General features: G+C 37.2%; 1 protein-coding gene across 1 annotated transcript in view; it reads right to left on the bottom strand.

Annotated features, from left to right (window-relative positions):
* Positions 1-12,641, bottom strand: part of REV3L (REV3 like, DNA directed polymerase zeta catalytic subunit) — a 109,874-nt gene that overhangs the window by 44,383 nt on the left and 52,850 nt on the right. Inside the window, exons 6-12 of the mRNA XM_088522484.1 lie at positions 9,478-9,572; positions 8,749-8,853; positions 7,746-7,830; positions 7,513-7,661; positions 7,124-7,252; positions 5,050-5,287; positions 1,356-1,495 (exon numbers count right to left, since the gene is read on the bottom strand). Of these exons, the coding sequence (XP_088378610.1) occupies positions 1,356-1,495; positions 5,050-5,287; positions 7,124-7,252; positions 7,513-7,661; positions 7,746-7,830; positions 8,749-8,853; positions 9,478-9,572 (941 nt within the window). The remainder of the gene's footprint in view (positions 1-1,355; positions 1,496-5,049; positions 5,288-7,123; positions 7,253-7,512; positions 7,662-7,745; positions 7,831-8,748; positions 8,854-9,477; positions 9,573-12,641) is intronic.

Consider the following 12,641-nt stretch of genomic DNA (forward strand, 5'->3'; position numbering starts at 1 on the left):
TCCAAAGCACTACAAATAAAGAAATTACAATTGTGTATTTTCCTAAATCAAATCATGCAAGTGGTAAATCAAGTCACATATCAACCCTATCATTACACCCATGAAAGTAAAGGAAAAAAGCACACAATATTATATAAAAATGGATGCGAAAGAATGGTTGTAGTTGTCTGTGTACGATTGTACATCTCACTTTCCCCTGTACAGAACTGCTTACAGATGCAATCAAATTATACATATTACTAATATTTGTTCGTTATTTATATTAAATAGCTGCAGGAGTTGTTAGATAATACACAGCTATCAAAGGATTACATTCCCACACATAAGAGCAAATACAGAAAAAAAGAAATCATGTGCTTGCAAAACACATGCAAGTTTTACACTACCCAGTGTCTACTGCAGATTAAAAAAGTTTCTATGCAAAGTGATGTCAACCATAAATTTCAAATTTTCCTGTCAATGAAGTTGGACTAATTTATTGTTTCAAAAACAAAGACGAATAATTACTGTTGACCAGACTAAGCACAAAAATAACTATAATACTGAGAAAACCCTGGATACAGATAATTTTTTCCCCCCCCAAGAGGTATATCTTTTTCATTATAAAGTTAAACAGAACTTTGTACAGGTGAAAAGAGGAAGCTTGTGTAATGGAACAGATAGCCTAAGAACAAATAAATACATAAATATTAGGTATTCTATTTACTACAGTTACTTCAAGAGAAGACAACAGGTTATAAAGAGAAGGCAAGAGATAGCTCAGACTACTTTTTAAATAGATACTGAATGACAATTTCCTCTGCATCAGCCTTGTCACTGCATAGTTTTAACGCACGCAATCCCAAGATGTGACCATGCAATCCACGGAATGAAACACATGCTTAAACAAAGGTTCACTGTATTTCTAGCACAGATGGCAAATACTTGCAGAGCAAAATTAATCATCTAGATTTATCACATTAATGCAATCACTACTTACAACTAAATCCTAGGAGAATAAATGATCTGACAGAATCATTAACTGCAACACCATATTTACAAAGCAAATATTTTAATATAGGAGGAAAAAATACTTCCAGCAAAAAGTTAAGTTTACCTTTTTCATAAAAGTAATTAAAGACTGCCATTTTTTTGGACTGCTACAATAGGAGAGGCAATTTTGGTAATCTGTAGAGGGCAATGAAATTAAAATACTGTTGGTTTATAAGGAAGATATCCTGGGCTTACAACTGCAATCTGCTGAGAGCACTTCCTTTCATTTAAGACAAGAATTGAAGGTGATTAGCCCTTTCCAAAATTAGCAAATTGATCTGAAAATTAACTGCAACACAAGTAATGTTTTACTATCCACTTACCACCATTTTCATCTGCAGTCCCATCTAACTGAGGTATAGAGAGATTAGTTAGGAGCATATTGCTACCACTCCACTCCATTTCTTCCTCTGAAGATGAATCCTCTTCTGTTGAGCTTCGATGCATAGTTTTGCCTGCTGACCTAGAGAAAACAGCAGAACTAATTAAAGCAGAAGACTTTATTGGACAATACCTATAGCACAGGGAACCTCAACATCAAAGAGGCCTGGTGCTATACGGTTGTGTACTTTGAGTTTCTCACCAAGAAACTCAAAATATTATTCAGGATTGCTGTTTTAAGAGGCAAAGATAGTTTTTATTTTATAAACTTGCAGAGAAGCATTGCACTACCCAATAGTTAAAGTTAGAAAGCATTTATATATAATTTCTGTTTACATTTTTTTGAAAATTAATTGCATTGCTTGAGAGTGCTTGAAAAAACCTTTACTATATTATACAAGTTCTCTCTTACCAGGCTTAACTAAAATACAATCACAGAAATTGAAGTTTCATGTCCATCCCTCCTTGATCACTCTGAAGAAGCTGCTATTACTAATTTCTAAGCCACCCTATGTTAACTGTTCTACTCTGCCATTTTTACAGTCAAATCTGCTACAAGATACAGAAGAAAAAAAGAAAATTTCAACAAACTTTAAGGTGGCATGGCTATATTGGGTGTAGGAGGAGAAATGGAAAAGCCAAAATCCTAAGTTCCTCACAAAAAGTAGAACTCCAGAAGTCATGGGGGCAATTTCTTGTTCTTTAAGTTCAAGATAAACATGATTCTTCACTTAAAAAAAAAAAAAAAGGCAAGCAAAAAACACAACAGCAACAAAAAAAAATTGTTCTGTGGCTTTAAGAGAGAAGTCCAGGATATTCAGGAATTTAACATTTTTTAAAGATAAAAAACCCTATACCAGTAAAGAAAATTTCAAACTATTTGTTAGTTCAGTGTATGAGTATGTTATTGCACAGTACCTTACAAAACATTAATATCAAGGATATGAAATCAGAGGAATGAAAAAAACAAAAGCCCAAAACTGGAGATCCTCTTATCTGTGGAGTTTAATTAGACACGGGTTACATGCATCATAACAAAACAGACATCTGAAGGTGCTCCACACAGATCTGTTTGGATCCAGCAATGCTTGGCAGTTAAACAACAAAAGGCCCAAATATGACTATGTTGTTTCTAGGCTAACCCAAGTCTGGAAGCAGCATGAAGAGCTAGTTGACTAGTATCTTCATGGAAAAGGATGCAGGAATCCTGGTGGGCAACCAGGCTGAATTTGAGTCAGTAGTGTGTCCTTGCAGAAAAAAAAAAGAAAAAAAAGAAAAAAAAAAAAAAAGCCAACTGCATTTTGGGTTGTACTAGCAAGACTGTAGCCAACTTGGCAGGTGTGAGGTATCATCTGGAGGAGTGTGTTAGTTTTGGACTCCCTACTACAAGACATACATTCACAAACTGGATCAAGTCCAACAGAGAGTCATTAAGATACCTGAGGAACGATGCATGTGATGTGTAAAGAGAGGCTAAAAGAAAGAGATTTGTTCATCCTTGAGAAGAAGCTAAGATGAGATCTTACTGATATCTTCAACTACCTAATCAGTGGGAATAAAGAAGACATATCTAGCTTCATGGGTGCACAGTAATGTGAGGAGAGGCAATGCACACAACTTGCAACAGAAGAAACTAGAATTTTTGTGGCAAAAATTCTTTGCCACAAAGGTGGTCACACACTGGAACAGGTGTCCCAGAGAAGCTGTGCAATCTCTGTCCTAGAGATATTCGAACCTGTCAACAGGGCCCTGGGCTATGCAAAGCTGCTATGACCATTGGACTAGATGACTTACAGACATCTCTTCCATCCTGAATTATGCTCTGATTCTGAACATGAAGCAAATCTTTGTCAACTCCAGTACGGCCAGTTACACTTGAGCTGTCTTCTGCAGACAGCAGCCTGGACCTCAAGCTCACCACTTCAGATTTTCAGGAAGACTTGTCTCTAAGGCAGCATGATACCTCCTTATTATTGGTTCTCCTTCAAGAACTAATTAAAGCCTAGCTGGGCTTTTAGCTCCAGTTCAGTGCCAGTCAAACTCAAGATGTTTACACCAGTCGCTACAGCTTATTACTTCAGCACCACCTTCTATTTGAGATGATGGAAGACTGGGAAATTCCCAGTAACTAAAATGTATGGATATTGTAGGATGCAGTAGGAAGCAATACAAATAGTGAGCCTGAGAAGAATCAGGCTGGATCTATTGTCAGTCTCAAATTGGCTCTTTATACATGATCAGCATTGGGTGGAGGTTAAAAATAACCATGCTCTCTTCTGAGGTTAGTCTGAATTCTGCAGAGATCAAAGGATGCAAAGCTTGTAATTCCCTCCAAACACGCACTCACTCCACGTGGAAGGACCTGGTAGGTACGATCTCCCCGGTGCTTTCTGGGTGCGACAAAATGTAGGCATACGTGAGCTAATTAAACTTGAACGAGCTCATCATGTCTGATGCGTTTTTAAATTGGATTCTCTATCGCATAAAAACTGTTAACTGCTTCAGAATCTTACTTGACTCCAGAAGTTGTACAGTCAGGCTCATGCAGAACTGTGCCTGAATGAATAAATTCTGCATTATATAAATTGTTTTTACACAGAAACTGCCATTTAACTGAAGCTTAAGGTTAAGTGTTTTAGCTGGAAATTTCCAACTTCTGCAGAAATGATATATTTTCAGAGCACTGTGAAGCGGAAAATAAGGAAATCAAGGGTTAGATAAGAAAAGGGTCTTGACAGACAGAGTATCTCTAAGCAGGTGGTCACCTGAAAGGAGACCTGAAGGTTCACCTTTCTGTACGGCTTCAGGAAAGAAAGAAAAAAAAAAAAAAAAAAAAAAGAGTATTTCTGTACTTTCGGAATCAAAAGTATAATTACAATGGCTGATCTAAAAAAATTAAAATTATTATGTGAAATTATTATGTGTGTTAAGTTCCTCACATCTCTGGACAGAATTCTAAATACTGGAAAGTCTACCCAAAGCCTGGGTGATAGAAAATTGGATACGACTTCTTTCAAGGCCTCTCAGAGCGGATTTGACAGAAGGTCATTACGACCTGAGAAGGTGTTCCAAGAATCTTAGCCTTTAAATATTCAAGCTGCTGACCTTTAGCAGCCCAGCACAGCAAGCAGTATTTACATTTTGATTTCAGCCTTGAACATGGACGCAAAGGAGGGCAGTGATCAGACTTCTGGGTCAGTCTTCATAAAAATATTTCTTAAGCATCCACTTCAGTGAAAATTATGGGATGTACAAGATATATCTTAAGTTTGTATCATAACCAGAGTATGACTTGACTTTAAAGGCAATTTACAACTAAAATTTTCCTATCGGGTCTTGAAGGGGAAAAAAAAAAAACCTCAATTTTTCTCAAACAGCAAACTAGAAGCTTAGGTCTAGTCAAATCTAAATATTTTGTCCATATTTGCATGGAATACTGATGATTCACAGCACTAGCTCAGCAGCTGCATTCTGTCCCGGACAGACAGGGATTTTTCCAGTGTTTTCAACAGCGATCCCTCTAAAGTTCACAGAGATCATAACTCACTTGAGGATGGGGGCAGGGAAGGGGCTGAGAGGGAAAATCTGAACAAATGAACAAAAAACACTTTATAAAACACAAACACACATATATACCTTCTTTTTGGCCCAGGCTCTTCAATGCTACTGTCCCACGGTTGGGACATTAACAAGCTAAGTTCCATTTCTTCTTTCTCACATTGTGGCTCATTTTCTTCATCATCACTGTTCTGAGAATTTCTACAGCTTCCAAGGGAACGATGGTGAGACCCCGTTCTGTGATTTCCCATCTGATACCCATCACTCTCCAGTCCAGCTAACAGATCAATCAGGGCCTCATCAGCACTACTGTCCGCTGCAGAGAAAGCCCAAACAAACAGAATCTGTATTTTGTTTCACTTGTAAATGACTATTTACAGTTGCTCATTAAAGTAAAACTCAGCATCTACTGGTTTGTTACTGTCCAAAGCTAAGAGGCTCCAGAAACACAGCTCTCTTCATACCTTATTTGTCCAGTTTTATGATTTATGTTCTTCTCCAGCTGCTTAACTAGAATCCCAATGACTTGTTTTTTTTCCATTTCTGCCCTCCTGCTCCATGTTAGCCTGAGTTCTTCTCTCTCTCTCTCTCTCTCTCTCCATCTTCCTACCTCCTCACACTCAGTAATGCCCCACTACTCTCCTCTGTTATTTCAGCATGAGTGCCAGTTTCTGAATCATCACTGTCTTCTTTTGCTTTCTACACTTTAAAGGCTGTATTAACTTTGCTGAACAATTGCCTCTATAAGACTTGGTGTTACTGCATCTCATGAAAGAAGATGCTGATTTTTACCAACTGGTTCTTCTTTCTTCCTGTCCTCTAGTTTAGTGCTTTATTTCTTCATCTCCCTTTTCTTGTCACTATAACCTATTCCCTTTCTGAATTCCTCTAATTTCCACACTGAAAGTTTATCTGATTTCACTGTTCCCTTAAACGCTTTCTTTTTTTAAATTTCCTTTATTTGACCCAAACCATAAGCTGACTCACACACTTGTCTTCTCAGTCCTCATCCAATTTCTGATCCTTCTATAAAAATCGCAGTGACTTCTTGCTATATTCCTGTTTACCTGCTCATCATCTGACCTGATAATCAACTTATGATCACCAATTTATCGGACACTTTCTACACCTCTCTCCTGCTCCTCTGGCTGAAGAACTGCAATCTCTACTTTCCTTCCTCAGGAAATATCATATAACTTAAAATGATCTTGATCAGCACTTTTAGCTGTCACATACCTTCTCTATCTATAGTTCTCTCTACACCCAAATCCTTGACTGCAACACTTTCATATCTACTTTTGCCAATAAACATATTTGCATTGTACATGTAGTAAAAGCTGGTGGCTAGAGTTTGCCAGGTTTCCCTCCCCATCCAAACTTTCCAGTGTCCATTTGAGAGCACCCTACTCATATGCTTTATTTTATTTACACAATGATGTATATATTAGGATGGTATGAATTATGTTCATTTCATCTTTTCTAAAGTATTTTAAGTATTCACTACCAAAAGCTAATTTTCAGGCTATCATGTTATTTTATTGTTTTTCTTTTTTTTCGTGGCATTCATATTTGTTTCCTGCCACGGTCTTTTGCCTGCTCTCATAGTTTCTTTCTTCTGGTTTCTTTCCCTTCAACCATTCTTTGGTATTCATACATTTTGGAAAATATTTCTGCTATTGCAATTTGCCTTTCATTATCAGCCCATAATTGTCTGGTATCTCCAGAGAGTTGGACATCTAAAGATAGTCTAAAAGTACATTCTCTATCACAACCTTGAGAAAGACATAGCAACTGCAAGAGCATCATGGAGGCAGCCAAAATGCTATTTATTCTGAGAGTTCCAGTTCTACATCCCTAGGAGCACAAGGAATAGCTGTATGCAGAAAACATCTGAACTAACCAAGCAAGATGTACCGGCTTAGTGGACTGATAAGGCATAGTTGCACCTACAAACACATTCTCCTGATGACATGATCAGAAAATATGGAAGTTTTTTTCAGTTTTTCTTTCCCGCAGGAAAGAAGTCTCAGTCTGCTTTACACACCCCCGAGGTGAAGTACTAATTTTAATGACTGGTAGCATAAGTGAACACAACAGCAGTGCAGAACAGTAAAATAGCCCAGAAGAAAAAACAAATCCCAGGCATACTCACTAAAAGCTGTAGTCTGATTCAGTCTTTGAGACAAAGGCTGAAAGCTCTGGCTATTCTCCATAATGTTTAAAATTGCTTCTTCGTTAATAAGTGCTTCTTCTTCCTTATCAGTATAGATCCTATTAGGTTCTTCAAAAGAAGACAAAAAGCAAAAAGATAGAACTTGCAAGAGTCACAGGCATCAATACATTATGAAAGCAAGCCACTGGAAAAGGATTTTTTTATTCAAGTATATTTCCATTATTTGCTACTGCGATTTTTAAAAGTCTTACTCTAACAATTATAAAAATAAAAGCAAATAATGGTTCAGTGTCTTTTGTAACAGACAGCTGAATCTTTCTTGGCTTACTGATTTATGCCTAAACAATTATACTGTTAAAAATACTCACCTTTATTCATCTTTTTATCTTTATGCACTTCAACCATATTAGCTGGCGTACATGGAAAGGCTTCAGGAGAAACTACCTCGGAATGTAGTGTTAGCTCAGCAGAGAACTCCTCTGATCCATTACTGTAGTCCACTGATCCTGACAACGTTCTAGTTAATTGAAAACAAATTTTAAAATGCTATGTAAGGCTAGCAGAGAATAGCACAGTTTATGGCAAGTTGCTAAAAACTTACACAGAGAAGTCATTTTGCTTGAGGATTTCCTTAAGCCGCTTCTGGAAAAATTTTTCACTTTCTGTTGCTGGCAAAAATCCACGATCTTTAAAGTTTTTAAAAAATATGTTATTCAGCTTTAATTAAATTATCAACATACAAAGAGAAAGATATGTGTGACAACTAAAATTACTAATTATGTTAACAAACAGTTCAAATTAGAAGCGTCACTTAATTTTAAGGGCCAAAATGGAAGGTCTATTTTTTCAAATGTATTTAAAACACCTTAAAAATACTTCACTGCAAGTATCAGGAGCATCCACAAATTACATTGCAATTACATCAATTTTAGCATCAAGGAAAATTCCACGAAAATTTATTTTGAAAATTGGCTCCGAATAGCATTACACAGAGACAGAAGAAAAAAGTACAGTCAGAACGCAGTGTGCCTGAACCACGAACCTGTCTCTTTCCTTTTTGCAATCCTCAGGTTTACCTGTCAAATACTGTCCACCTTTTAAAAAGAAGATGGCCTAGATTATACAGACAAGAGTCTTGTTTGTTATGCAGTTAATTCATAGAGCATAGTCCTTCCTTTGCAATGAATAATAATAAATAAAAACAGGGGGATTTGTTCATCTTTTTATAATTTTCACCTAAAATCATTTTAGTTAAAATTTCACAGAAATTCAAAGGAATTGTCCTCGTGCATAATCTACCATGGAAAGGTTTAAGATAGGTTTAAGATAGATGTTTAAGCATTGATATATTTTCTATTGTAAAACATGCAATCTTGACTCAGTATTATTCACTCTTCGTACAGTGCTTTGCATCTTGCTGAATCAAGACATTTTTAGGCAAGCTTTATGTTTTAAAATTTGCTGTGCACATAGTGGGCAATCAGTACATTTAGAACTGCAAAATAATACATCTAAAAACACTGAAACTTGATGCACTAGTTTCAATTCTGCCTCCTGTTTTTTGTTCAAAGCTTTTGATAAATAATTGTACAGTATTTTTTTACCTTGTGAATCAGGTGTCTTAATCTGAGAAGATTCGGCTTTCTCTCTCCGTCGCTGCTTTTCATCTTCCCATATAGCTTGCAAACCAGGGTTCCTGCCGATCTGGGCTGAAATACACAAAAATATACGAGGATAAGTTTGCCATTGTGACAAAATGTGTACTTTCCAAAAAAAAAAAAAAAAGGACATTTTTTCATCTAATACCATTTATAATTCTAACTTATTTTTTATTGCAATTCTTGCCTTACTTGAGGATTCGGTGGTGTTTTTTTTTTTTTTTTTTCCCTTCTCTGTATCTCTGGCTTTTACTGGTCTTACAAAGCAGAAGCACATGCATGTATATACACACACATTTACATAAACAAATGAATGTAAACAAAAATAGAAGTGGAGCAAGTGCAAAAAGAGCCAAAGTTATTTCAAAGATCAGTAAGCAACAGCTCATTATGCTGATATTTTACTTACTCCTCTTATAGGTCTAAAGCCTCTGTTGTGCATTAACAGGAGCCTTTTCTATCGCTCTGATAGCAGACTACTCTCCTAACCAGGTTTCTTCCAGTATTCACGTAATTCATTTTTGGCTTTTACAGCTTTGTAGATTAATAGGTCACATTTTTTCAGACTCACATCTGGACTGAGTCTTACTAAGTTGAGCCTTTAAAAAAGGTGTATAACAACATAGTTCCTGTCCTAAAGTGTTTTACGTGAAAAAAAAAAAATCAGTACTTCACCTTCAATATCCAGTTGATTCAAAATATCGGCAGCTACTGCATCCACCTCCAATTCACATGTACTCTGCGGCTCAACATCCTTCAATATTAGAGAGCTAGGACAACATAAGCACCGTAAGTTCCTTTATGAACACCATTATGTTCCTTTTGAAAAGGCGCAGATCATCACTGGTTTCTAACTAGACTAGCATCTAAAACACTGGGGGAGGGGAATATTCCATTAATTCAGAATTACCAGTCCTCACAATTACCTGCAAGTTCTTAAATTAATGGCCATATCCGAGTCTAAATAGATGAAAAAATTTTATCTTTGATTTAAGGGTGTTTTTGTAAGAGGAAAGAAATGGTAAATAACTCTAAATACTATGGTCACAATACTACTGTAATAAACTCCTCCTCATATACAATATGCACTCTTTGACAGATCTTTCTATCAACAGCACCATGAATCTAGCACCATGAAAAACAAGTCAGAAGGACTAGATTTACTCTAGAGATCCCTTCCAACCTTAACGATTCTATGATTCAATGTTCCAAGCCTCAGTTTGGAACCACAGTTTCAATCTCATAAATCTTGGGGCGGAATACAGTCCTCCTGGATTCTCCATGCTCTACATATGCTCTGAAGAGAAGTCCCTATAGCTCAAGGAAGTGAGATATGTTGTATTTAAGATTTAGCTAGCCCCAACGCCTTCTCTGGAAATTAATCTACAAATATGAAACTCAAAAGAAAGGTAGAATTAAACTGCTTAGACATGCAGTTTATAAGAGCAAAATTCTAATGACTTCTCAGAAAACATATGAGGAAAAAAAAATGGCGAAAAGTATCAAGAAGGAAAGTACACTAAAAATAAACAAAACAAAAAGTCCTAAACATATTCAGAATCTTTAACATTTCAGAAGTTAAAAATATTCACCTTCTCACTCCTTTTGCAGAGGTCTATGGTACTGACAATGAGCACCCCAGCAATCACAGGAAATCAGCCTTGAAGCTACTTCAGATACAAACTGCTCCTGAAGAGCCCCTAGCTCCTGCAATCCAGCTCTGAAACACTTGCTCTGATTTTGAAGTAACAAAAGACCCTCTGGGATCTTTTGAACTGCAGTAACTGAGCTGGTTTAAACCACCCGAGCCCAAAGGGAAGGTGAAGGGATCCTCTCCCAGAGCTTCAGCGGCCCCTCCATCACTCCTTTGCCCCCATGACAGAATCACCCCTTCCTCCACCAGCTCTGCTTTTACTGCTCTAAGGGCAAAGGCTGAGGAGAAAGCAAAAAATTACTCCCGTGATGGGGAGAAAAGGTGGTAGGGGGAGAGCTGACTCGCATTAAAAGGGTTAGTTTTCTAAAGAGGCAGCATGAAATGTGCTTTTATTGACTGCTATGGAGATCTAAAGCGCACCAATGTATCATGAGTTAAAGATACCTAATCCGTTCATACATGAAATATTACGCCCACGATACTAGAGGAACTTCATAAGAAAAGCACTGGTAAAAAGTGCTTTCTAACACTGCCAGATGACATTATCACCTACACAGGAAGCCAAAACTGTTAGGCTGCAACTACTTTATTACCTCTGTATTTTTTTCTGCGTCTGTGAAGAAATAATTTCAATTGAAATGTCAACTTTCTGCATTCTTGGAGAAAATGCTGAGACCTTACAAAAAATTAAAACCTATATTTAACCATAAATAGTAAAGTTTTGAAATTGTCCACCAGAGTAGCAGAGATTAAAATAAAAATCCACATTGCCATAAAGTTACAGCTCATCAGCTTAACAGTTTAGGCAAAGAACTGTATGACAAGGTAAGAGTGAACCTTCAGTCTACAATGTAAGCTTATGAAGCAAGTCCTAGTGTTTCTGTTCAGCACTTTAGGGAAAAGTCAGAGAGGACTGCAAAGGGAAGTAATTATTAGTTGATAATGATTAGCAGATCCCTCTATATATCATTTAATAAAAAGCTGTAGTTTGACTGCTCAGCTGGTACATAGCTTGCCTCTGTGGTAAGGAAGGACTATTCCTCTACGTTCGACTGATAGGATCAGATGAAAGATGCAGCAGAAACCACAGTAGAGCCATTTCTTCCTCTAACAGGTCATAAGACACTGGAAAGAAGACTCCACTTTACTGGAAAGTAAAATCTTATTTCACACCATATAAAACTGAGAAATGAAACAGCAGATGTCTCAGAAAACAGATTTTGAGTCAAGATAAGGAGAAAGTAGCACATACTGAAAGGTTATTTCATAAATTCCCAGGCACTTAACATTTCAAAAATAGAAAACAACATTTCCAGAATTGATGTAACATTCAACAATTTCTGGGCAGTCATACTTCCAAAATTTGCACTGTCAAGTTCTGGGGTTACACTAGTATAGTAACTGTAGTATTACAAGTTTACTACACATTTTTACTCTGTTATAGAAAAATAATGCAACGTAGGCCATTTCCTTATTCTAAGCATCAAAAAGCTGTCTAGCAGAGCCAAGAAGCACTTTTTCTATAGAATTCATTAAGAGTTGTAAGAACTCATGCATTAATATGTATCTAATCCCACCAGGCAGCAGGACTGTATTGGAGTTACTGAGAGAATTAAGCAGATCACACAACTCCTCCACCAAAGCAACTCAGCCTCTTAGCTGAAGTAGACTGCCCATACCCAGGGCACATTTTGAGGACTACCCATTGCTATCACTCCTCCTCCTTCCCCACCACAATATCAAACAAGATACAAGCCTCTAATACGATAAAAAACTCAGACTCAGACTATGGTTGAGGTTGGAAGGGACCTCTAGAGATCATCTAGTCCAACCTCCCTGCACATGCAGGGACACCTAGAGCACATGGCACAGGGTGGCATCCAGGCGGGTTTTGAAGACTCATACTTCTCCTGTGCTTTTCGTGTGCTTTTTTCAAGCTCGCATGCATCAAACTATTCCAACGGAGGTTGCTGGCACTGTAGGCGACAGGAACTGCTGAAACTTGCATTTTGATAAAAACAGACAAACAAACAAATAACCCTGCAAGATCTTGAGGAAAAAAGATTGCAGGAAAAGGCTACAAAAAGTTTGTCTGCTCCCTTCACACATCTCTGGAGACAAGTAAAAAGGGTGCAGAATGCACACGGGTCCCTGATATCAGAAAAGATTTATTTTAGTACTTCTC

This window comes from Tinamus guttatus, unplaced genomic scaffold, assembly GCF_059628265.1.
Source record: "Tinamus guttatus ecotype Peru unplaced genomic scaffold, ASM5962826v1 Tinamus_guttatus_pri_ptg000010l, whole genome shotgun sequence".
NCBI lineage: Eukaryota > Metazoa > Chordata > Aves > Tinamiformes > Tinamidae > Tinamus > Tinamus guttatus.